Below are 26382 nucleotides of genomic sequence, written 5' to 3' on the forward strand. Positions count from 1 at the left end.
CCAAGGCTGCTTGCTCAAAAATCAAAGTAACACTGCCAAACTGAGCCCAAACCCAACCCCACCAAAAACGCTCTTCTGCTGGTTTTAAACTGTCCGCTGGGGACAGATAATTATCAAATAATGGTATCAACAGCATCAGATTATCACTTCAGACCCTTTGATATGTTCAAGCGAACGCTGTTTCAAATGTTATCGAGTCTCAAATATTTACTCTGGAGTCCAACCGAGCAAACGACCCATCCCGTGCCACTGAACGTGGCAGGCGCGCTCCTAACAGGAGCAGTGGGATCTGCAGAGCGAAGGAAACAACCCAGCTATTTTCAGCAGAGGAAGCGTGGGGACAGTCTTGGATTTTGCAGAACAAAGAGCGCCCTGATAGCCAGAACTCCCCGGAGAGAGCCAGGGCTGCCTTCACGCTTGTCTGTGTGTGGAGCTCTTTTTATACTGGTGGAGCTACAGCAAGGCAGGTGGAGCTTTGCAGTCCCCCCGTGGAGTCAGAGAGGTGTCAAATCTCACATCCTCAGTGTGAGACTCGCACAAACGCTCTCGTCTTGTGCCTCCTCGTGCCAGAGCTGTACCTCCCACGACCGATGCTCAGAACCGCTATGTTCCAGGACCCCACGCACCCCCGATCTGCCATCTGCTCCGAGCAAAAAGGCTGAAATTAGAGCAATAACCACTGGCGCAAGCAAGTCTTCTGCTGGATTTCCCCTTGGGGAACACCCCCAGAGGATGGATTCTGCTGCCTTAGAGATGGCTCTTCCACATCTATTCATAGTGCACAGGGCAACTTACTCTGCCCCATCCTTCCACTTTCAAGTGCCCTTGGGATAACTGGCAGAGCAAATTCCTCCTCTGCCTATGGCCAGAACAAAGCAAGACCCTGTCATTATCCTGGCCCATCACCGCCCTCTGAGTTTTCAAGAAGAGGAGCACAACGCTGGGCTACCTGCTGCCCGACCCTCAGCCACTCCAATTCACCCCACTCAGACACAGTGTGGTTTCCCTTGCCTTTTCAGCACATGCAACGATGTCCTAAGGGGTGCTCGGTAAGGGGAACATGTGCCTCCATCACGCAGAGACGTGACTTTGGACCGATGCCTTTCTCTGCTCCTTAATTAGGCAGCCCTACCGAAGCAGCGAATGCAGCATGCCTGTGCCGAGCACAGAGTGGGAGGATCAGCGATGTGCAGCGATACCATTACAGCAGCGCTGCCTCATGAGCCAGCGCTTCTTCGGTGTCAAAACACGGTCCGGGGCCCCAGATGTCACGTTTGGTGAAGTCACGTACCTTGTCAGCAGGACTGCCAAGCGCGAGCATGCAAAACCGAGGGGGACTTTGTCAGCGAGGGGGATGCCCTCACCCAAATGCACTCGTGTTTGGAGCTGTCGGGGAGGTGAGGCAGTGTGCAAGGTGGAACGGGGGCAGTGTCCAGCAAAGAGCGGGTTTAGGATCTCAAGTGAAACACGGACAACCTCCCTGCACTGCAAAGATGAAAACCTTTCGGTATTTTCGTTGGAGTTGTTTCATTTAGCTGTTTCGAACAGCTGCCTCCAGCTATTTCATAATAATAGTAACAACTAGTAAAGAACCAAAACAAAACAAAAAAAAGAGCACACGGGCCTGTTCCCTGACTTCAGATGTTCCCTGACTTCAGAAAGCAGAGTTTGCTGGGATGTACGTTATTATGCAAAATCTTTTTTTTTCTTTTTTCCTCAAGACAATCACAAAGCATTTCATTAGTACACACTGGAAAAATAAGATAATGGCTTTCTTGATTGCGATGGGAGATTTGCCCTGAGCACCGAGCCAGGCCAAAGCACCCCACTGTCATCAGGTTCACCCCTTACATCGCCGCCCTCCCAAACAGAGCCGCAGCCCCCAGCGCCAGGAGTGCTGAGAGGGGAGAAAATAACCACCAAGGTCCCGTTTTAGAATACGCCAAGCACTGAGAAGGACAGGTTTCTGTCGGGAAGGGAGGGAGCAGTCTATTTTGGGCCACTCGAACAGCAGCCATGGGCCTATCAGGGGGCAGTCGCTCCTCGTAATGTTTCGCGTGTGTGCACATGCTGGAAGGACGCTGGAGGGAAAGGCACAAAGCCTGGTACACGAGTGGCTTGTCATGAAGTAACAGGAGGCAAGGCTCTGCCACCCAGCCACCTCCAGAGCAACTTGGAAAAGGTCAACGTGCCATCCGCAGGGTGCAGAAAACTTGTAATTTCTCCCTGGGAAACACAACGGGTGACAGTAACGAACCAGCCCTCGCCGGTGGGGCTCACGGGTGCGAGATGGAGCTTCAGGAGCTCTGCTGGCACAAGCACTTGTCCACCTCAGGGATCATAAAGCTCTGCCAGGGGCACCTGCACGTGGTGCTCACCACTGCCTGCCCACCTGCAGCACAGGAGGCACAAAACGAGAGCGCAATGCCTGAGGTGTGAAGCCGTGGGCACGGCTCTGAGCGTGAGCTGTAGTTTAACGCCACCTTACACCGCTGCTCGGGGACAAGCCGAGGCAGCTTGAAGCCCCCAGAGCCCTGCCAGGCACCAGGGGCGTCACCACCATGGTGGCACCAGGGGTGTCACCTCCTGGCGGGACATCATGAAGGGGCACTCAGGAGACTTTTCCAGGGGTGTCACTGCCCCAGCGGCAAGGACACAACGAGGAACTTTAGCACCTGTGACCCACACCAGGCTTGTCACCGCCAGGTGGGACACCATGAGGGCTGTCACCACCGTGGCGACGAGGGACTTGAACCACACCTGGCGTGTCCCCTCGCGGCAGGACATCACCAGGACACTCCTGGGGGTGTCACCACCACCGAGCACACACGAAGCACACCACCACCACCCCTCTCTCACCACCCTCACCCCTCCCTGCCTCAGGGCCGGGGCTGCCCCCATCCCGCCCCCCTCCGCCCGTCAGGGGGCGCCGTGACTCACCGCCAGCAGGGCCGATGCTCGCTGCTCCCCCGCCGCCTGCTCCCCGTTGGCGCCGCCGTTGCTGAGGAGGTGCTGGTGGTAGTCGGGGGGCGCGGCGGCGGCGGCGGCGGAGGACGGGGCGGCCGCTCCTCCTCCTCCTCCTCCTCCTCCTCCACCTCCTCCTCCTCCTCCTGCGGCCGCCTTGGGGTGCTTGGCGGCCTTGCGGGCCCCCTGCCCCTGCTGCACGAGGTGGAGGAGCTGCAAGGTGCTCTCCCGCTCGCGGTCGGAGCTCTCGGCGCGGCCCCGCTCGTAGCGCCCCTCGCAGCTGAGGTGGTGCTGGCGGCACACGGCGATGCGGGCCCGCAGCCGCTCCACGATGGCGCTGTGGACCCGGGGGGCCGCCGGGCCGCCCCCGCCGCCCCCCAGCAGCCCGGCCCCCAGCCCCGCGGCTTGGGCTTGGGGGGGAGCCGTGTCGCCCATCGCCGCCTCAGCGCCGCATGGAGCGGGGAAGGCAGGGGGGGAGGCCCCGCGACCCCACACCGCCGAGGGGGGCCGAGAGACCCCCCCGCCGCCCCGTCCCCCCTCGAGCCGGGGGTGGTGTTTTTGGGGGGAGAAAAAAAAAAAAAAAAAAAGGGAAAAACAGGGGAGGGGGGGGTGCTAGGGACGGGCCACCATCGGCCGAGGGGGTCGGGGGTGAAAGGGGAGGGATGGGGGTCTATGGGGGGGTGGGGGGGGCAGGCGGGAGAAGGGGAAAAAAAAAATAAAAAAAATTAACCCGCTACCTCCAAAAGGGATCCCCGGGCGAAAGGAGATCCCCCTGGGGAAGGAGTGGGGCTTGGCAGGTTTATTGGTTTTATTTCATTCCGGGGGCCGGGGGGGGTCGCTCCTTCAGGGGGAGATTCAGGCAGGGGAAAAGGGGTCGCGGGGCTCAGCGGCACGGAGCCGACCCCCCCCCCCCCTCCCCAGCCACCCCCCTCCAAAATCTTCTCCGCGGCCGGTGCAGCGGGTGTCTCGTTGGCTTGTTGTTGGTATTTGTATAAAGTCCTCCGTGGATGTGCAAATAGCCGGGAGAGGAGGAGGAGGAGGAGGAGAGGCTGGGGTTACTTTGGTCTTTGTGCGGGATCCGTTCTCCTGCTCGCTCCGCGCCGGCCGCTCCTGGCTCTCGGTGCGGGCTCCGAGGGGCTGCAGCCCAGGGGCAGCTCCGGGAGCCGGGGGGACGGAGCCCAGCTCGGGAACAATGTCAGGCAGCGGGCTGCCAGAGCACGCCTCGCCTCCGCTTAATCCAGCCGCTGGGTAAAATCCGTCTTGCTTTCAGCGCTCCTTTCCCCCCCTCTTAGCAATAAAGCAGCGAGCCGCCAACCCGAGGCAGAGAACTCCTCTCGCATACTTTCCCTTCGGCTCCCGGCGAGCGAATAGTTTCAAGTACAGTTTCAAGAAAAGCACGGCAAAAAAAAAAATAAAAAAAAATAATAATAATAAAAAAATACAGAACCACCAACCAACCCTTCAAACGGCGATCACGAACGGCGAGTTGCACTTACAAACTTCCAGCATTTTGCCCCCGGCACGCTCCGGCCACTTTTCCTTTGTGTTTTTTTTTGTATATTCCATCCCCGGCTGAGGGTTGGGGGGGGGGGGTGTTGGGTTTGGCGGTGGGTGCCGCCCGCTCGCTGCCTCTCTCTCTCTCTCCGCTCGCCTCCGGCTGCCGGAGCTGCCGGCGCTGCCCGTGGCCCGCGGTGCGTGCGGGGCCGCGGTGCGGGGCGCTGCGGGGGCGGGGGGCGGGTGGCACCGAGCGGCCGGGCCGAGCGCCGGAGCCTCCCAGCGGCCGCGCAGGGGAGGGAGGCAGGCAGGGAAGGAGAGGGAAATGTCGCCCCGCCGACCTCAGCCCGAGGTGGGGAAGGGGTGGGAGGTGGGCAGCCGGCTGGGGGGGGGATCTGGGTGCTGGGAGAGGGTGGTTTGCGCTGGGAAGGGGAAAGGGGGGGGGGTGTAAGGGAAGGTTTGGGGAGGGGAGGCTCTGGTGGGAGCTTTTTGGGTGTCTGGCACTTTGCTTCCTTCCCGGGAAAGTCACAGCCTTGGTGCTTCTCTTTGCTGTCTCCTCGGATTTAAAAGCCCTCCGGGATCATCCAGTCCAACCACCCCCCTACCACTGCTGTCACCCACTGGACCATGTCCCTAAGCTCCAGGTCCAAACTTTCCTTCAACACCCCCAGGGACGGTGACTCCACCACCTCCCTGGGCAACCCGTCCCAATGCCTGACTGCTCTTTCTGTCTCCTCATTTCCAACCTGAACCTCCCCTGGCACAACTTGAGGCCATTCCCTCTAGTCCTAGCAGTGGTTACCTGTGAGAAGCAGTCGACTCTCAGCTCCCCACAGCTCCTTTCAGGTGGTTGTAGAGGGCAATGAGGTCTCCCCTGAGCCTCCTCTTCTCCAGACTAAAACCAGGGGTGGCCAAGTGGCCCCGACACCATCCAGGCTGCAACCAGCAGCCAACAGGTTCCCCGTGTTGCTGCAGGTGAGCCGTGAAGGAGGACGCAGGAATAGCTGGGAGCTGGTCAGGTTTATTAAAGCTACACACCATTGTGCCACCACGGGGACACCTCTTTGGGAATAAAAATGGCCCTAAGCATACGGAGACACAAGCCTGATGCAAAAGCGCCAAGCTTTCAGTCCTAACACAAGACCTTTCAGGACCCCACAGCCCCTAACACAAGGACACATTGTCTCATTTGATGAGTCGGCCCATCAGAAAACCACGCCAATTCCATTACACCATACCAAGAGCAGCAAGCTGAGGATGAGGAACAACTAACAGTGACCCTTTCAGGTGTTTTTATCTCCCGAAGTCCTGCTCACAACCCCTTTGAATGCCACTGATAAAACGACACAGTCCTTAAACTCACCCCAAACACACAGACAACACACAGCGCTGGGCATATGGGAAACATTTGCGTGACCCCCATCTCCTCCAGGTTGCACCAAAACACCTGTGTGGGTTCCCAGGACCTGGGTGTTTGGGCCCACATCTGTCCCAGCAAAGACTTCGCTTCCTAACTGCGGGGTGGTGTCCGCGGGCGCCAGGTTTGGGGATGTGCTGCGTTCAGAGGAAGGCATTATTGCTAACAGGAAAAAGGGATTTTTTTGCTTAACCTTGAACAACTGAGGAAGAGTGGGTTATTATTTGATATGTAATAGTAGCTTGCATCTGTTGAGAACAATGGGCTGGCACTGGGGGAAAAAAATGGACATTTTTCTGTTTGTAAAATAATAGACAATGTTACCTTTGCTTCAGGCCTCTCAGGGGCTTTTATTCATTCGTTACAGCTCAGATGTCACTGCTGAGTTTAGGAGGGTCAGCCACAGACCGTACGTGTCACATTAACACAAATCTCGTGAAAAATAAGCAAGGGCACTTCAAATGACATCTTGATGGGGGTTTCGAAGTTGCTGTGGGCACACGAAAGCAATGGTGCTGCCCAGGGAGATACCTGGGTAGCTGCAGGAATCCTCTCTCCTGTGAGTTTCTGCAGATCTCAGAGAACGGTCTTTCAAAACAAAGATTCTTGAGCTGTAACTTTAGATGTCTAAGATTCACTTTTTGCTAAGCAGCATCTGATGTGTTTTGTGGTTTAATACAGACCGCTTCCAGGGCGAGAGACGGCTTGGTTGCAGGGCTGCGAGTCCCCAGCCGCGCAATACACAGCAAAGACTGCCCCTGGTGTTTCTGAGAAGGAAATACCCGAAATCCATCCTTCAGCTTCACAACTTTTGTCCGGGAGACGCTGCCGAATGCTACCAGCTCCTGTAAACAGGTATCATTTTTGGGACCGGCTACTTGTCGGTTTTCTTAAAAGCAGACGGTTCTGAACATGATCCTAACGTCACTTGTGATCGTGTCATATGTGTGCTCATAAAACCACACGAGATGAAACATTAACATAATGGGTCCTGAATAATTCATTACTTTTATCCCCTATGCCAACATCTGTGACCTCTTGAAATGATACTGTAGGCTTATGTGAGCTGTCAACCTTGAGTATTTTTCCGTGTGAATTTGCTCCTGCTGCTGCAGCTCTGAGTTTCCCAAGCCAGCAGCCCCCACTGGGTGAGCAAACCTTTCCTGCTGCTGGCTTCTCGGCCGGGACTTCTCACTGTGGAAGTCCCATTGTGCTGATAACTTACCAAAAATTGAAGAAAATGACTACGCTGAACCTCTGTCGCTTAAAAACGTGAGCCCGCGCCTAAATCTAGGCACACACCTCGTTTGTCTCTGTTTAGAAATCACGTATCAAACTCCTTCAAAGTTGTATTAACTCCACCAAAATGGCATGTGTTTAATAACTGTCCTGTGGAAGACTAACTAGGGCTATACATTTTCAGCCATTCCCATTATTTGTTTTTCAGAGGGTTCTTAGCCATTTTGAATGACTACTGCTATAAATAATGTGATAAATGTACTTGCAGCTGGGCACGCTGTTAGGATGCACTGTGCAGCTCGCCTGCTCAATTGCTAAGCTTTGGAGCAGAATCTGACTGCACCTGGGTCACTTTTCATGTCCTCAAAGTCTGGGCACAAGGCTCTGTGTAAACTGTAAAATAAGCCATCTTGAACACACACACACACACACACACACACACACACACACACACCTTTTTGAATTAAGAATACAATTTGCAGAAAAATGTAAAGAAACTGTGTCTATATGTTAATAAATAACAGGGAAAACAAACAAACAAACAAAATAAAAACAACCCATACCATCCCTTATTACCGAGAAAAATACCCAAATTCACATAAACTATTCAGGGAAGTGTAGCCCACGAAGGGGGCATTATCATCAGGCTCTTTCAATACCACTTCACATATTTCTCACATTATTCCTTGGCCCGTCAATCATATTTTCTGTCTTTCTTTTGTTTCACCTCGAAATTCAGATTAGAACTTGATATTTATTATTTCTCAAAGCAGAATCAGCAAGTTGTCTTAATAAAGTATATTTCATGTGTGCCGGGTATTTCTCTTGGAGTGGTGCTGTATGTACATGTGTTTATCTAACACACCCACTCTGTTTATCCAGGAAGACTTAAAGAAGGATAAAACTACAAGCCTTTATTTATCCAAATAAAAGTAAACTAGAGGAGTTAAGCATGGGAATTGCCTGTAATTGCCTGCTGAACTACTAGAAATAGCTGCTTTTGGAAAACAGAAGCTTTCACTGTCTAATAAAAGAAAAAAAAAAAAAGAAAAAAAAGAAAAAGGCAGCATCAGCTATCTACTATTAGTGAAGTTTGCCATTCCACTTGATCCACAAATGATTTTTTTTTCCCAAAAACTGAGGGACAAGGGAAGAAAAACAACTTCTTTTCAAACTTCCCTGCAAGAATTGGACACAGAATATAGACCATAAAGGGCCTCATCTCCCAAAAGCACACCACATTTGTAAGGCTGATCCCATGCATAAGCATCGCGTATGAATTTTGTCATTATCATAGTCCCGGGCTACAAAACTTCAACTAGATCAGATTATTCAAACACTACAGGAGCTAAAGTAATTTCCAAGTATGATCATTAATCACCTGTTCCAAGTCTAATCACATACTGATCTTTCTTCATTGTTCCATGAAGACAGCTACTTTATCTTAATTAGAGCTACTGCTTCAAAAACTCACACTAAAGACAATTAAAAATGCCCTCTCAGTACAAGCATTATATCCTCTCACCGTCTAAATCCACTCAAAATCTCTGGAGTAGAAAAGGAACTGTGAAAGACCGGCTGGATTTTTGACTTCCCCCATCAGCTGACGTTTGCATTTCTCTATTACAAATATTCTTGCTGCAATTGGACCCAAAAACTTCGGGGGCGGGGAGGGTGATGGTGGGGGGGTGAGCCCTCTTAGCACTACACGCTGTACAAGTGCTAGCATTTACATACAGCCTGTCCTGGAAAATTTGACCTGAATTTTCACATAAATGTCTCTTCTAAACAATTTTTTCATTTCCTGTGGTGAAGATGAATGTAAACACGATGTCATGATACTTCACGTTCTCTGCCTTGTAGAACCTCTTCAGGTAAAACAACAGCCACAAAAATATTATCACTTCCTCTAATCTCGGTGAGAGGAATAGTGAAGCCTGGTTATACACACACAAACATTTTGTCAGCCCCCTGCCAAGCCAGCTGAAGTTATCAGTTTCCTGCTGACATAGAAATCAGTGATGTCAATTCGAGGCATTTTCTTAGTCTCAGTAGCATTTTCTTGGTCCAGCTAGTGATGTCACAGGCAAAGTCGGTGAGCCGGCGGAGGCACTTTCTTCCAAGAACTTTTGCATGACTGGAAAAAAAAAAAAAACAACAAAAAACTGCCTGCAAGAAAAAGAAAGAAGTAAGTAGCTCAGAGACTTTTTATGCAAATGAAGAGGAGGTGAGAAACATGATCTGGGACCGCAGAATGGCTGAGCTTGTTTCTTGCAGGGGAGTGCAGCTACCCTATACCTCTGACTGATGAACTGTAGGGTCTCTGTCAGGGAAGGTCGGGAGGGACGCACAGGGAGCAGTGAGGGAGGAAGGGGACACCCCCCTAGCCTACCAGATCAGCTGAATAAGCCCTGGAAATCAATGGGGTGACAGATACTGCAGCCAGATTGCCCTCACATCCAATAATATTCCACCCCCCAGTTTGTGCACTGGGGAGGAAAAACAAGGGCTCGTCCGGGATTTGAACCCGGGACCTCTCGCACCCTAAGCGAGAATCATACCCCTAGACCAACGAGCCAACCATGCAAAAATCCCAGAATTAGCAAAATTCATCGCTGGAATAAATTGACAATTTTCAATCTAAATGTAGATGCGGTTGAAATATTACAAATACTCAAAAAGCCAGAATTTCCCAAACTTATTTATTTATTTATTTATTTAGGTAGTATTCAGGTTAGACGTGGCAAAATGAGAAACTGACTGTTCATTCTAACAGCATTTTTTTTTTTTTTTTTACATAAAAATCGTTTCCTAGAGCTTTCAGAAAATTCAGAAGGCAGCAGAATTTAAAACTATTCTGAAACATCTATGAAAGTGCACACCATTAAGCGGTACAAACCCCATTAATTTCAAAACAGTTTTCTTTCATGAGAATACATTACACCAAACAAATGTCATTATTTTAGAGGTACCAACAAAAGTGTACAAAAGAGATTTCGTTAACAGAAAGAAGTCAGGTTTTCAAGGGGCACTGCTTTTCTTAAAAGGGATATGCTTGAGATTGATTCCTCAGTAATTTTAAGTTGATGGGTGTGTTCCCACCAACAGTCCCAGAATAACAGGGATGGACAAGGAAAGAGAATAGAAAGCACAAGTTACTTCAGCTCTGGTAACCAGGGAGATAAATATGATATATAAAATCTCAGAATATTTACATATTTAACTGACAGTTAAGGTATGAAAATAATGTCTTCAAGTACAAGTTTACTTGAGGGTAAGTCTCATCCTCTTTACTGGGATTTTTCATCAGAGTTTGTAAATCTTGTTACTTACATGATATAATAGAAAACTGACAGCTTTGTCTCATTTGACCACCACATAAACCCATTGCTGAGTTTCAACACCTTAAGATATAAAAGTACTTCATTACTTACAATTAATGCTGGGAAAAAAACTACTAAATGACAAATTTACAGTTCCTATAGAAAAAAGCCAGCAGATTCTGACCATGACAAGGTACATGTGGCAGTAGTTGCTCACCCAATCAGCATGTGACCAGTAACGTGGCATATCGAGCACGAGGAGTTCTGATGGACAAATACCTGAAAAATCAGGCTTCTTTAGTTTTACTTCTGAGAAAGCAACTTGTTAAAAAAATCTGGAGAGTTAATGGTATTGTCCATTTTACCAAGCTGCTCAGCCACAACAGACTAATAAAAGTATGTGCATACAGAAAGATAAGAACAGTCCCTAGCTGGATTCAAAACCCTGTGCCCTGCTCCTTCTCGTAGGCTACATATAATTAATTTTATATGCAGCACAAAGTGAAGGGACAGAACGAACCATATAGCACTTAACCCTTCCCAGCTCTTCAAAAATCTACTCCCCGTGCCCCACAGTAAGCCATGCATCATGATTCTGAGTAACTCCCACTTTCTGTTGTCAGATCATGCTGGAAGAATTCTTGCTTAGCTTGCATGGCCACACTAATCCATTCTCTTAATTGTTTACTTACTGCAAGTTGTTGCTATTATGTTTGTACAACATAATTTGACATTTGAAATCTCAGTAAGTTGTCTCAGTTGTGTATCAGAGACAGCATTGTGGGCCCAAGTGTTCATTTAGATGGCTAAGCCAGACTCAGTCGGTATGACGCCTATAAAGTGACTCATCACCTAGTCTCTAAAGAGAGGAATGACTATTGTGCTGCAAATGTAGTCAGAACTGCAGAATAGTTCCTCTGTTGCCTTGCAACAGTCTACAGTGATACCTCAGAGGGGAAATAAATCCTTGCATTTGGGTCCTTTTCATTGTAACTATCATTCTAAATGACTGAAGGTACAATGCAAGTCATACGTTCTTGTGTAACATAGCCTCATCTTCCCAAATATCCCTACTTGCAAAGGTCTCAGCATCTCCCACCTTCCCTGTGATGCAGCTCAGTATAGGTAGACAGAAGATTTATTTCACAAAAATAACATCTTGGTATCTCTTTGCTTAAGAATAAGAGGAAACTTAGAGTGACCTGTGCAGTAAGACTAGAAAGACCCATTTGTTAAAACTTCGGGTTATTATTTACACAGATGAAAAGAAGATACAGCACATTCTTACATGGTGGTTTACAGACACGTGGATTTAAGCATAATACAGCCTAAAAGGAATACTGAAGACCAGGCAGAGATAAAGTGCACGCAGATAAAACAGGTCATTCAGTTCTTTACAAGACGTCTTTCAAAGAGCAATATGACGAGTTAATCCATTTTTTCTTCTTGGAAATCGTCTGCATCATTCATGTAGTTTTCAAGATCATTGTATCTCTGCAAATCAAATAGAACTTGTATTATTTGATCAAGGTTTAATAACTGAATTACACAAAGAATGCTTTTTGTGTTTTTCTTCAATACATTAACAAGCATGCCAATAACAACTCAGAAGCAAAGATATCCAAAAGCTTGTTAAATGCAACACTACTCCAAGTTGCCTTAAAATACTTCATAAAGCGTTTCTGAAACAGCCAAAGTACTCAACGTAAAGCGAAAAGTATTCTTGCTGTGCCTCATGTACGCGTTTCCAGTCTTCATGAGTTACATACAGCTTGAGTTTGTTGTGTTGCTGCTTTCAGATGAAACAAGAGCCTGCCCAGCTCAGCCCAGAGATCATGCAGCTGCCAAGAAGCTTAATGTCAGAAGCTGATAGAAACCGTACATGAAAGCAGCAGGCATACCGTTTGAGAGACTCGATCGGCAGAAGCAGATGAATGGTTAAACTGAGTTCTTATTATCAAAGACCAATAATTCAGAACTTCACACTTAAATGAAACGTTTTATCTCAGCTTTATTTTGTCTCCTTGAAAAAGGATACATCAGCTAACTTGGTCATACCTCCTGAATCCACCCTGTGTCTTCCAGGTGACTGAACAGCCGTTCGACTGTGTCTTTAACTGGTTCATCCTCAACACCATCCAACTTGGTAATGGAGCTGCAATCCACATACAACTTGTATTTGAAGTGCTTCAAATTATGGTAAACTCTTGTACGATTTGCACACACTACGCCAACCTTCAAAACCTAGACCAAAGTAAACACATTATTTTCTCAGGGAGGACGGTCATCATCTTGACAATATAACGAATGGCCAAGTCAGCCTACCTAATAAAATTTTATCAGTCAATCTGGAAACATTTTTTTTTAAATAATGAAATAAATAAAATGACACTACATGCATAAAATCAGAGTAAAACCACGTAGTTTTCACTACCACGGCAGAACAACTTTGGAGCAAGCAGGCAGTCAGCAAGCCTAAACAATGGCAGCTTATCAGCACTGTTTTCTTGCAAAAGCTGTACACAGCCATCGTTATAACTACCATCATCTTTGTTGTCTCCTGGGGGAACTTTGTTACAGAATCACTGGCATTTTAGAAAATCATCATACTGTGAAAGCAGAGGAAGAGGAATTATTTGATGACTTTTGCTTAAAATGTAGTATACTTCTAGGGACAGGAATCAACAGTTCTAGCATTTTGTAGACTGAATAACATTCAGTGTTTCTTTAGTATATGCATATTAATACAAATAGACATGTGCACTAGCATATATACTTAATAAATGCATATAGATTTCAAAAAAGGAAGATCCAGAACCCCAGGTTTTATACAATGCACATAGACTGGTTATAAGAATGTTCAGCAATCCCAAACTTTCACTAAGAGTATGTGAAATCAGGGGTGTGCATAGGAAGATGGAGTCAAAGTTCACCTACATTTCAAGACACCCAGCAATAGTAATAGGTGCACAAATTACATTTCAACTCGTGGAGACAAAGACTATTAAATAAAAATATCTACATCTGGCTGGGTTTTGGAGTCAGGTTTTCTACCCTCCAAAGCAGGAAAATAAATACATTCGTGAAGAAACTCAGCTCCTGATGCACACAGGAGAAACTGATTTAGCATTACTACAAAACCCCCATAAACATCCTTCAAGGGCAGCATTGTTTTGGATTGATGTTTTGTCACATCTTTGAGAGTAACAAGCAGATAAATGGCTAAAGGTCAAAATGCTTTGCGTCAATAATAAAAGCTGTGATTGTATTGCTATTTTGGATTACACGCACACATTTCAACGGACCGCATTATTTACTGCAAAATGATCTCTTCTGAGCCACAACAGTGATGCTCTTCATTGCTGCCATTGGCAATAATCTGAACGCTCTTTTAAAGTATTAGAAGGTTAAGTTTTAATCAATGCTTATATCCTGCATTTTCAGCAAACTTTCCTAAATGCATGACCAAATGTTTGCATCTGTGAGCAGTCTCCCAAAACATCTGTCCCACTTGTACAACCTAGCTCTAGCAGCATCTGCTGACAGTGACAGTGATAGAAAAGCATATTTAGTTCTTATCATGTTTATACATATAAACAAAAAATTATATTTATTATTATATACATAAATACACTTCAGTTTTTAAATATATTAACCAACAGCCCAGGTGATATAAACTGATCACCGAAGTCAATGGAGGCACTCTCACTTGAAAGGGCTTTTGATCTGATCTACATAGATGCCTATGAACTGAAGATGTAACCAGCTTGAGATAAAAAATGTTATTATTATAGTGCAATTGTCTAATGATCATGTGTGTTCACGTACCTATATGCAGCTCCACTTCCTACTCACACCCAAAACTGAAAAACTAAGGCTTATGTTGGGTGCTACAGTTGTTTCTAAAGTGCAAGACCTACTAATCAAGGCAAAGCCTTGAATGATTCAAACTTCCAGAAGTACCATTTCAAACACTGAGACAATCAAAAATGCGATGTGGTGTTTCACTGAGTGTTTCACAGCTTTTTAAGCATTCCAAGCAATGAAGTGTGGCATCTGGAACATGGTTTGATCAGATATCATTCTGCATCAGATCAAAACTCTGCCTGGCCCAGTTCTTCCCGTTACAACAGCTACCAGGAAATGTTTAGGAAGTTAGTATAATATACGGGACGTACACCATAATGTTTATGGTGTTATCATACAACTTGTAGCAGTCAACAGTTAAGACATTCTGTATCATCTCAGCTATCACATTCCATAGCATGGAAGGAGCTTCCCCAAGAACCTGTCTAATCCCTTCTGGGACCCAATTACAGTTTTTGCCTCCAAAGTGCCTTGTGGCAAAGAGCTTCATAGTTTATTTATGTGTGTGGTGTAAAGAATTCCCAGACTGGAGAGGTGCCAGAGGAAAATAGTTAAATATCACATAATGTCATTACGCATTGTGTTTTTAAAGCAAGGAAGATCGTCTAAAAATACAAGGTTATTTCAGAATGCAGCTTTGGAAAGAATCTCAGCACTGTACACATTCTAATTTTCTCCACTCACAGTTCTCACTGACTCTATCCTAATGCTTAACTTATCTGCTCAAGCTGGCCATATCAGCCAAAGTGGTGTTAAATCACTTTGTATGGAATGCAGGAGCATAGCCTGACAACAGCCTAACACGTAGTGACTGAATTCATGTCCTCTAAGCACCGATAAAAATGGAAATACAACGCCAAGACCGAAAGCAGAAAACAGTTTATAATCCAGGTGACGCAGGAGCAGAGAAGTGTAGGGGACACCAACAACTCCAAACTGTTCGATTCTCCCTGACCATGGAGGGCTGGGAATTGGCAGCTCCTCACAACGATCACTGCAAGCCTAAGCAAAACTGGAACAGCTGTTTCTCTTCAGGCCTATTGGCAAAGCAGAATACTTCAGAGATGAGAGAAAAGGAAAGTTTTATGCAGAAGAGGAGGGTTGGAGGTCTGTTTTTGTTCTCTACACATTCACTTTTCTTGAGTATTTTCAAATAAAACTTTAGAAATAGTCCAAATATGTATTTCCAGTCAATTTGATCTGCCAGTGCTGATCTGCCTCCTTTCAGTCAATTATTTTCCTTGCAGTGCCAGTTTTATGTAGCTCTGTGTGCCCTTTTTGTTCTTTCTTTTCCTTCAGTTGGCAGGACAAGTTGATCAATGCACTGCCAGAAGAACTTCAAAGACAACTTGAGAACAGTACGTTTAACAGCCTCAATTAAAGGTCACCGTAGGAATAGGAATGTTGCATTAGCAAGCCATTAGTAAAAATTACTGGAAAGTGCTCAATCACTCGCTCTCCCGGGTCTGTTCTGCAGCCCCTGAGCTCCACTGAGCATGCACGTAGCAACCATCTCACCAGATGCTGGGCTACACAGCATAAAGAAAACCCCCGTCTTGTATTGTTAAGCTGAAGAGGATAAAAATGAACCAGCAAGTTAGTTTAATATTCAGTAGGGTATTTCAAGTGCTTTCCACAGTGAAAAACAGCCAATGTAGGACAACATTTGGCCAGCATTGAGGGGGTTGCTACTGTTATTTCCACAGTTAAAGTGGAAGTTGAGTAAAGATTAAATTCTTGTGCTAGTTCACTTATTTCTGCATAGGTAAGGCACATATTTCCCATGCAAAACTGATTTTAAGTTAGTGATTTTCCTGACATATAGGTCTCTAAATGTAGAGTAACGACTGTACGATGGTCTGCAGCAGCCGTGCTAGTATGACTGCTTCCCCACATCCTAAGTACTTGGTATTTTCCTTCAACAAATCAGGGGAAAAGCCAAGCTCTCTTAATTATCATACACACTCACACTTATCAAAACAGTATTAACAGCTACTGTTCAGCAGGTTCTGTAATCTGTTTAACCAAAAAAAAAAATCCACACCTGTCAGTTACCTAGATTCTGCATCACATTATCATGATGACATAATGATAATCACACCCATGTCCCTCAAATGTCTCCATTAGAATATTTACAGAGATGCAAACTATCTAGGCTTGAGCTTCAGTAAGGTAAGCTTCCAGTTTGTTGAGGGCTTTGCTTTATTTTTCTGTAAGAAATCCTATTATATCCCTTTTCAAAACATGTTGTAAATACATCTTGTGCTGACACTTTTTTTCAGCAAGCACTGTGAAGAACTTCATCTGTATTCAGAAACTCTTTTACATGCACAAAGAAAAGGAATATAGCTTCTCCTGAAATACATCTCCTGAAAGAAAGATGTAAGGAGAAAGGCAGAAGCTGGATAACAGCTTGGTATGCAAACACAACAATATTTTATCCTTGACAAATCACGTATTGAGTTCATCATAAGAGGTCATCAATTACATTACTTAGGAAGGCCACATGCATACATAATCATAACAATTAATGCTAGCTGTAAATTTTATGCTAAATACTGGGAACACCCAGGTTCTTCAGATTCAAGCTCTTCCAAAGTCTCAGCTGTGAGATACAACAAAGTTGACTGCTCAAGTCATCTAGAATGGCTGCCTAGTGCAACAATGTGTATGTAACAACACGAAAGACATGTTTCATTCAAAAATTACAATTTAATCCAATATGCCCTAGTAAAGACAGCTGGGTGAGAAAAAGATGCAAGATTACCTAAGTGGAAATGGTTTCTAGTTTGGACAAATTGTTCCAATAATGCAGGAATGAAAAAAAAAGGTTCTACTAGAATGTACCAAAGTCGTTGGGAACAAGTCTTCTTGAAAGGAGATAAAGAATTTCAAGTGTCAATTCAACTGAGATCTCGAGATACTTTGTCCTGGGTGAATAGCTACATGGGAAATAGCAGATGTGAAAACATCTGAAGAATGAAGCAGTAAATCTTGACTGGGCTGCACTTGGACTGTCCGAATGACAGTGGCACTATTTCACTCAGTGTTCTGACCTACAGCAAACAAGAGCACACGGACACTCCAAATGCTGCAGCAGTCGGCACAGAATTAGCAAACCTAGCGACCCAAGGCAGAACAAACCTTACTGGCAACAAAGGAGAAAGTAGTCATTCCACAGAGATGATCGTCCATTACACATACAGTTACTTCTATAATGTTTCTGAAAGCTAATCAATGCATGACTCTTGCTGGGAAGGTCTTAAGGGCATTATAGGCACACAAAAAGGTAAAGGGCTTTCAAGTGATCTAATTTCAGTGAAAAGGCATTCTGATATTTAGAACAGATGTAACTCTGAGGCAAATGTCACTCCTGATTTAAAGCCTCAGGCTCCTGGCACGAGGAGATAGGATCTATTCAAGATTAAAACAAAAAAAATAAGTCCCAGCATTTCTCATGTTCTTGGTAAAAACCAGGAATGCCAGACATGTTCAGTGCAACACTCAATCGTGTCATTTTTTTTTTTTTTTTTCCACTAGAGCTGTTTCTCCCTTCTTTATAATATGCTTAGGATTTTCAACCTTCTATTGAACATCCTTTGCCAAAACAAAACACAACACTACTTTAGAAATAATTGATAAGTGCTTGTATTAGTACTTCAGTTAGTATGTGAGTCTCCGTGTGTGCTCTCAGCCTGGTTGACACACAATTTCTGACAACCTCCACATGCACCACAAAAGACAAGCATGCAGAGGACACCCTGTACCTAGAGCATTTCCTTCCTGCCCTGGGTATGACTCAGACTGCAGAGATTTGAAACAGAAGAAACACTGAAGCAAATCTTAATTTTGGGTTGAAGGCAATAGTTTTCAATGAAACCTATCACATGTCCTGGAACACTTTATCTTTCTTATCCTGATGTTCAGCTCACAATTGGATATACTTAGTAGTACTTCATGCAGTGCTGTAACAGGCACTAATAGTAAGCAGTAAAGCTGGGGAGGAAACAGCACACCAATGACTGAGATGCAGGCAAAAACAAAGGTCATAGAAAAAAAAAAAAAAAAGATTTATTTTATTGATAAAAGTTTTTTTTTTGAAGATACTTTTCAAGACCTCTTTCCCAAGATGTTTGAAAGGGCCAGGGGTATGGAGGGAACCATCTATTTCTCCTCATTTTCACAGGAACTGCCTTCATGACTCCTACCTAGACCTGAGGCTACACTCCTCAAAACTGCAAAATGGTCATCACATTTTAAAAACAAACAGGAGTTCAGATGCGAAGTACAGCAGCTTAACGCTTGCGTCTGGCATTATAGACGTTACAGGTGCTGACTGGATTTCTATTTGTTGTATGATTTTCCGTAACACTAGACAAAGCTTAAAAATAATTATATAAGGTGCTTGTTTGGAGTTACCTGTTTGTCATCTGACATGAATTCATCTGCTTCCAAGGTTCTGCTATCATAAAGCTTTCCAGATAGTAGCACATTAAACTTACAATACCGATTCAATCCACAGGCATGACAGAACTTATTTGTTGGATTTTTCAAGATGATGCGAACATTTGGGTAACAATCCACACGCTCCTGAAAAACATTTTTCAGATAACATTAAAGAATCTCCGTAAACTTGAATAGACTGTATACCCCTACTAGGGGTAAATAATAGAGTACCCTCTATTCACACAAAATTAGCAGTAGAGAAAACCAAGAAGATTCAAGTGTGAAGTTTTTTAGCATTCAGTTGCAAACATGTACCCTCTCGATCACTTTCTAACACTTCACCCAGTTTTATTTCATTTATTTCATTTTATTTAATTTTATTTCATTTATTTCATTTAGGTCTAAAGAGTGACTCCTGCATCCAGGCAGTTATTTTTCTTTCGTCTCTCCCTCTGTTGTTATTTTTTCTGGGGCGGTGGTCAGGGCAACTGTATCAGTGGGTCTACCTCAAATAAATACACTGTATCCCACCACAGCTCATACTCCATTACTACAGTGATTACTAGGTCACCACAGCTAGAACATTAACAGTATTCCAGTACTTCATATACAATGATTTTGACTAGGCTACTGTATCTTGGCTTCATATTTTTGAAGTAGCAGAAGATTCATTATGAACATACTGGTTTCTCTTTTTGTGGGAGGGGGATAACATTTTGTTATAACATTGAACAAATGACAAAAAATACTCTAAATAGCATCTGCTAAAGTCAGCTGGAGAAGCGTTCAGGTCACAGAGAACAAAATCTGAATGCTTATCTGAATGTTTATTGTGTATTCATAAACACACAAATATTTCTGATATTTGCAAGTATCAAAACAAGTTACATATGGTAAAGAGCAATGAGTCTCTTGAAATATATATATATAAATATACAGTGAGTATTGTGCCTTTATTGAAAAATACTACTGAAAAAATCTGTCAGTAAGTATATGATTTGGAGAGCACTTCACCATTTAAAGTAGAAGCTACGTACCTTGTACCGATCTTTCCAACGACTTCTGGAGATTAAGTTGTCAAGACGAGGCTGAACAAAACGGTCATCCAAATAATGAAGGGAGAGCAACATATCTTGTGCATACTTCTTTTGCCTTGTTCCATCTGTTCAGCAAGAGTCATTACTGATTTGCTGACCATCATATGTTGTACAAGTTTCCTCAAATAAAATTTTCAAGGACATTATGCTTCTGCATACTAAGAACCATGAATAATTGTAATAAATTACTACTGAGTACATTTAGTACCGTTATCCAGATAAGTCATACATGCATTTTTGATAAACTAATACATTTAATTATTTTACAGGTGTGTATCACAGGAGGTACACAAATAAACTCTACAAGCCAGGTTAAAGTGGAAAGCTGTCACCCCAAAGGTAGAAGTATTCACTCAATGCCATTTAAAAGAATTGAAAAGGAAAAAAAACCGTCTTGCTTTTTGCCCAGCTTATGTGAGGTGTTCATAATGTACAAGAGAAGGTTGTAATCCACGAAAACAAACTGCCGAGTAGCTTCCCAGCAGAAATTTTGACAGCTCTCTTCTCCTTCATCACTTCCAAGCAACACATACAAATTGACCTTTAGCCTTCAGCAGCCCAGTCACATGCCTCGAGTTAAGCAGCATAAATATTTCCAAATATTTACTCAAGCAAAAGAAATAAACCAGTAAGATGAGTAAAACATGAGTATTCCATGATTATCTCCCAGATATGTGCTAGATTCCAGGAATTAGCCGGGAGTTTCACTGGTGCAGGCCAATTCTTACTGTCTCAGGCTTCAGCACGTACAGAAAAACATTACTTTGTGCAGTTACCTTTCCTAATCTTTTAGTGGTGCTGTTATCAAAGGCTATCTAGCCTTTTCTATAAGAACAGTTAATTGTCATTATCATTATAGCTACAATAATTACCATAAATCAGTTATACTGAAACCTTTAAAGAGGTTGTGCTAGACTTTAAAATCTTTTTCATAATAAAAAGCACGTCTACCACTAAACTAATTCAAACTTAATTCAAACTAGTTATTAGTATTAGGCTCTTAATTCAAACTAGTTATTTTGTGTTAACTCAGAAAAATCCATTCTGTGTTTTGAAAATATATTGTAATGCTAGGTGATGTTGTATGTTGCTCATGGTATATAATATTCTTCTGAATACATCCTTTAACCTGCCTTTATAGCTGATATACTACTAGCACCTCGGCAGGGAGTTAATAATTTTCTACAGCAGATACACTATGAAACAGAAGGAATGTCACATAGCATAAATCTGGCAAGATTTACTTTTCACTCTTCATAAGCTTGTTGCACTTGGTAAAACAGAACAATACCTGAAAGAACCAGCGGTGGTAGCTGAAAGATGTTTTTAGTTGCAAGAATACACAACCTTTACTCTAAAGCTTGTGGTGTATTTTAGTTCCTCCATTCACCCTGATCTCCTGGTGACACCAAGAGTTGCCATTAAGACTCACCAGGCCAAATCCCAAAAGCCACTTCCTCAGCAAAAACAAGCCAGGAAGTACCGGCTGCAGTTGAAATTTGTTTCATCTCAAAGATCAAATATTAAAGATTAGGACACAGAATAATCGCCATAACTAAAAATATTTTTTATCTACCAAATTTCTCAGAAAAGACTATAAAACATGACATTTTGAAAAATCACATGACCTTGCAATCTTTCCACTAATTTGAAATTAATTTTGCTTTCATGCTGGAACTAGTACTACTGATCAGCAACACAGAAATACTTCCTTACACCTCAGAATGCCTTATGGGCTTGAAAGAATTAAGTCCACACACTTTTCCAAGATTACCCTACTCATTTCAGATAGATCAACTTTCTAAAGTTACAAAGCAGAAAAACTAGAAACAGATCTCAGGGATTTCAACTCACAAACTTATACTCTAACTGGGAGACCATCTTTTCCAAGAGTAAATGCCTTTGTTTGTTTTTGCATGCACTATTAAATTTTAAACGCAATTTACTTACCATACAATGAGTTCAGGAAAGTGTCATCAATTGCATTTATGAGAAAGGCCTTTACTATTCTTTTGAAGTGTACATAAGGACTACAGCGAGATACTGGAAAGAAATAAGCAGAATTAAAAAAAAAAAAAAAAGTATAAGCAAACATGACTGTCACATAATAAGTTTTTTTTTTCTCCATTATTGTAAATTTAGAATTTTAAAGTCATTTAAATATGAATTTAAATATAATGTTAAATGTCCTGCATCAAAACCCCTTATTTAAGATCTTGCATTTAAATGTTGCTTCTCATCCCAATAATCTTAATGAATTTTAGCATGTCCTAAAGTCACACACGTCCTTTCATCAGGAGCCCAATATAGGAGCTATAAACACAAACTAAAGAAAATAAATTGTTCTATGAATGGCAGGAAGCAATGCAAACAACAGAAGGTCAGGCTTATGATTTTTATTTTCCTAACTTTCTTTCAAATAAACCTAATTCTGCTCACATCTTTACTGGGGAACACATACCACAAACGTGTATAACCATCTACACTAGCACTGACTACCCTGTCAGCACACACCTCCTCCTAACAACAAAGTATGCAAGAAGAAAACTAGCATGAAACTTCTGGTTCAAGTTTCTCCTCCATCCAGATACCAGTTTTCATAAAGGGAACGTGACCAACATGACAAGTGCAGCTCTGTGCAGCTCTGTGCAGACTCTGTGCAGCTTGTCTAAAACTGACCTATGGATTCAGAAAGCCCTACAGATCAGCGCTTCCAAGTCTCGCTGCCATAAATAAAAATACATTACAAACAAAACAAACTAAAAACAACCCACAAGCAAGACTCTTATGTCATTCTCCAAGACAAAATTGATCCAAAATTAACCTATCTGTTAACCTATCTGCTCATAGGTAGCCTCATTCTAAAGCAGACTGACAAAAAAAAATAAATCTGGGCAACAGAGCTTCTTGTCCTTCTCTCCAAATTATACCCTCCCTTTAATAAGGTACCGAAGGACTGTAAAAGATTACTGTGGAAACCACAAGCACTTTCACAAATGAAAGCTGTTCAGGAATTTCTGCTTTTGAACTATCATATTCTATTACACAGTATTATTTTGTATTTAGAGCCCATAAATATCTATTGCAGCACTAAAAACAAGTTATAAATATAGAATTGTAACTAATTTTGATCTTACACTGTGGGATGTAGTATGCCAGCAATTCGCTATTTGATGTATTTATTTCTTCTTGTTGCTTTTTTTCAGTCTTTACTTGCTCTGTGTCGTCATCACCACCTTCTTCTTCCTCATCATCAACTATAAAGTCTTTCAGGCTGTCACTGTCAGTTTTGCTTTCTTCTTTTGGTGTGAGGTTACAGAATGGTTCCTCTTCTATTTCTGTTTCACTACTGGTATCCTAATTAAATTTAAAAAATATATTTCAAAAGCAAATCAAGAATTTTTAGTATCTGCACTAACAAAATACTACATCTACGGGACCTTCTAATGACCATAACTGTTGACAAAAAATAATACATTTCAAAAAATTTATCATTCTGTACTACATGACGATTACTTTCTGCTTTAAATCAGCAATCTCCATGTACCTCTCTTCAGTCAAACAGACTGAATAGGAATTAAGTTAACATGAGATTTCTAAGGTGCTTTAACAGGTACTTTGTTTCCTGATAAGAGCAATCTGATAGTCTTCTCATGTCTCTTCTCTAAGGAAAAAGGAATATTAAAAATATTTTTCCCCTTCTGACAACATAGAGAAGAGTGATACGTGCATTCTACACTGCTCAGTCATCAGAATGCCTGAAAAAGCAAATGAAAGGGAATTCTTAAATCCCCAGTGACAAAAATTAAATTAGATCTAAAGGTTTTCAGCAGTCAATACTGTTATTTAGTTAACATGTGACAACTGTTGAAATGTGATAGGATTACTGATTTGTCATGAATAAAAAACAAAACAAAATTAAAAAATCCTACTGATTAGTATCTATTAATTGCCATCTTCCCCTACATTTAGTGGTGGAAATGAAGCTCAAAGATAAAATTCAGACCTCCCAATTTTCACTCGCAGAGGATGTCCGAGATGCTCTTTGTCTTGCAAGAGCATTCAATTTTGCCACCAGTTTCTGTTTCCTGTTAGTAGAAACATTTTCCGTAGGGCAGGTTTTATCAGGCTGCTGTTCTTGGGAACTCTCATCTTCATTAATTATACAGTGGCGTTTGGCAAAAACTTTCCTAACAAGGATATCACTGTCCTCGCTTTCATCACTGTCGTGCAGCACCGAGCTGTTCAACCTCTTACGCTTCCCAGGCACAACGCATTCATCATCTGTTATTTCCCCGCTGTGGATTTTCTCTTCCTGATCCGAAAAGCCATTCTTCAGAACAGTTTCATCTTTTTCACCCACTCCATCCTCTGACACGGTGGATTCTGTGGACTCTTCCTCCTCGGAGGTAAGCGAGGATTCGTCATCGCTGTCAAACAGCAGGCGCTCCCTCTTGGTGCGCCTCCAGTCCACGCGGGATTTGGCTGACAGCTCCGTCCCGGCCGTCTTGTTTCTTGTTTCGTACCTCCTGACACCTGCTCCGGCCTCCATCGGGAAGCTGTGACAACACACCACGATACACACCGGTGAGACGACGCACCTAGTACGTTATCCCAAAAGATGAAGGATAGCTGGCACATTTCACCATGTAAAATTAGGATATTTAACGAGACCATTAGTGAGACACGCAGAAAACATCACCGCACCAAACTCAGGACTTCTGAGGAGCACACACCTTCCTCAAAACACACACAGGAGCAGAAATACCCCCACCCAGCCCGAATAAATGGAAAAAACCTTTAAGTATACCCCCCCCTCCCACACCGGCCGAGGCAGAGTGCTCGGACCTGCCACCTCAGGCCTCCCCCGGTGTCCCCACCGGGCCCTGCCCCCCACTCCCTGTGGGGCTGGGGCGCCCCGACGTGAGCCGGGTCGGGCCCAACGGGGCCCATCCCTCTCCCCCCGCCGCCACGGCACAGGCCGATGGTTCTTGTCGCGCCCTGTCGCGCCATATCGCGTTATATCGCGGCATGTCGCGCTCTGTCGCGGCCCGGCCCCGCCGTTCGTTACCGGGAGCGGTTCCCGCGCCTCAGCGCGCGCGCGAGCGGCCGAAGGGAGGTTACCGCCCCCACCCCGCGCTCCGCGCACCCCGATTGGCTGCCGCGGCCTGTCACTCAGCCCCCGGGATGTTTACGGAAGTGCTGGCAGGTCATTGGGGAGGCGGGGCTGTCACGTGGTTTGCCCAGGGTTCGCAGGTTGGAGAGGCGGAAGTCGCGGGTTCGAGTCCTGCCCCCGCCGCAGGGCAGGGCCGGGCTCCGCCGTCCTCCCGGCCCTCAGGTCCCTGCCTAGCAGGCGGGGTTAGCGCCGGGATGTGGTGGCTCGGTTGTGATCGCGTTTCAGCTCGGTGCATTTGTGTTTCTGAGGCTCTGTGGGCTTGCTAGGCATGGGGCAAGAGAGATTCTTGTGGCCACTGGTAGCTGCAGATTATAGAATCATTCATAGAGAATCACAAAATGCTTGGGCTGGAAGGGACCTTAAAGATCATCCAGTTTCACCCCCCGGCCATGGGCGGGGACACCTCCCACTAGCCCAGGTTGCCCAAAGCCCCATCCAGCCTGGCCTTGAGCACTTCCAGGGATGGGGCAGCCTGTGCCAGGGCCTCACCTCTCTTACAACAATAAAGCATTTCTTCCTAGTGTCTAATCTGAACATACCCTCTTTTAGTTAAAAGCCATTCCCCCATGTCCTCTCCCTACACCCCCTGACAGAGTCCCTCCCCAGCTTTCCTGTAGCCCCCTTTAGGTACTGGCAGGCTGCTGTAAGGTCTCCCTGGAGCCTTCCCTTCTCCAGGCTGAACAACCCCAACTTGTCAGCCTGTCTTCACAGGAGAGGTGCTCCAGCCCCTCTGATCATCCGTGTGGCCCTTCTCTGGACTTGTTCTAACACTTCCATGTCCTTCTTGTGCTGGGGGCCCCAGAGCTGAACACAGGGCTCCAGGTGGGGTCTCACAAGAGCACAGCAAAGGGGGACAATCCCCTCTCTCGACTTCCTCGCCACGCTGCTCTTGGTGCAGCCCAGGACACGGTTGGCCTTATGGGCTTCAAGTGCACACTGACAGCATGTGTCAAGCTTCTCATCCAGCAGCACCCCCAAGTCCTTCTTGTCAGGGCTGCTCTCAATCCATTCTCCACCCAGCCTGTATTTGTGCTTGGGATTTGCCTCAACCCAGATACAGGACCTTGCACCTGGCCTTGTTGAACCTCACAAGGTACACACAAGCACACCTCTCAGGCCTGTACAGGTCCCTCTGGATGGCATCCCTTCCCTTTAGCACGTCGACTCTACCACACAGCTTGGTGTCATTGGCAGGTTACTAAGACCTGTACAAAGGCTTCCCTGGGAAAGCAGCTGCTTCGCAGCTGTACACTACTGTCTGCTGTTTTGTGAGCAAAACCTGGTAATTTTCACATGTTCTATTCCCAAGTGTTGGGGGACATGAGAACAGAGGTTGTTGAAGCTGCAATTATGGTGAGG

The 26382-nt window shown here is 44.6% G+C and overlaps 2 protein-coding genes and 1 long non-coding RNA gene across 5 annotated transcripts in view; 1 reads left to right on the forward strand and 2 right to left on the reverse strand.

Moving 5' to 3' along the window:
• Positions 1–4724, reverse strand: part of MAML2 (mastermind like transcriptional coactivator 2) — a 208686-nt gene extending 203962 nt beyond the window's left edge. Inside the window, exon 1 of the mRNA XM_084504130.1 lies at positions 2941–4724. Coding sequence (XP_084360256.1) covers positions 2941–3399 — 459 coding nt within the window. The 5' untranslated portion in view covers positions 3400–4724. The remainder of the gene's footprint in view (positions 1–2940) is intronic.
• A 4168-nt stretch (positions 4725–8892) lies between these two features.
• LOC311427131 lies at positions 8893–12784 on the forward strand. Its single transcript, XR_014687217.1, has 2 exons — positions 8893–9302; positions 12237–12784. It is a non-coding gene; the product is annotated as an uncharacterized lncRNA (long non-coding RNA).
• Positions 11666–25016, reverse strand: CCDC82 (coiled-coil domain containing 82). 3 transcript variants are annotated; one of them, XM_084504145.1, is made up of 8 exons: positions 24919–25016; positions 23872–24406; positions 22985–23204; positions 21798–21890; positions 19788–19912; positions 18724–18894; positions 12496–12681; positions 11666–11931 (listed from the first exon to the last, which is right to left on the reverse strand). In XM_084504145.1, exons 2-8 carry the CDS (start codon positions 24397–24399, stop codon positions 11866–11868), a joined length of 1389 nt encoding a protein of 462 aa, XP_084360271.1. In that variant the 5' UTR covers positions 24400–24406; positions 24919–25016; the 3' UTR covers positions 11666–11865. The 3 variants fall into 3 exon arrangements, with proteins under 3 accessions (XP_084360271.1, XP_084360270.1, XP_084360272.1); XM_084504144.1 differs by having other exon boundaries at positions 23854–24406; positions 24919–25015; XM_084504146.1 differs by lacking the exon at positions 11666–11931 and adding an exon at positions 12247–12380 and having other exon boundaries at positions 12476–12681; positions 23854–24406; positions 24919–25015.
• Between the last annotated feature and the right edge of the window lie 1366 nt (positions 25017–26382).

The sequence above is a fragment of the Aythya ferina genome (assembly GCF_964211825.1).
Source record: "Aythya ferina genome assembly, chromosome: 1".
Taxonomy (NCBI): domain Eukaryota; kingdom Metazoa; phylum Chordata; class Aves; order Anseriformes; family Anatidae; genus Aythya; species Aythya ferina.

Bases quoted from the DNA above. Each gene is read 5' to 3' on its own strand.
- CCDC82 (XM_084504144.1), bottom strand. From the start codon at position 24,399: ATGGAGGCCGGAGCAGGTGTCAGGAGGTACGAAACAAGAAACAAGACG. The intron at 23,205-23,853 runs GTCTGAATTTTA...AAATTTAATTAG, and splicing joins CTGCGAGTGAAAATTGGGAG to GATACCAGTAGTGAAACAGA. The intron at 18,895-19,787 runs GTACGTAGCTTC...AATGTTTTTCAG, and splicing joins GTTGGAAAGATCGGTACAAG to GAGCGTGTGGATTGTTACCC.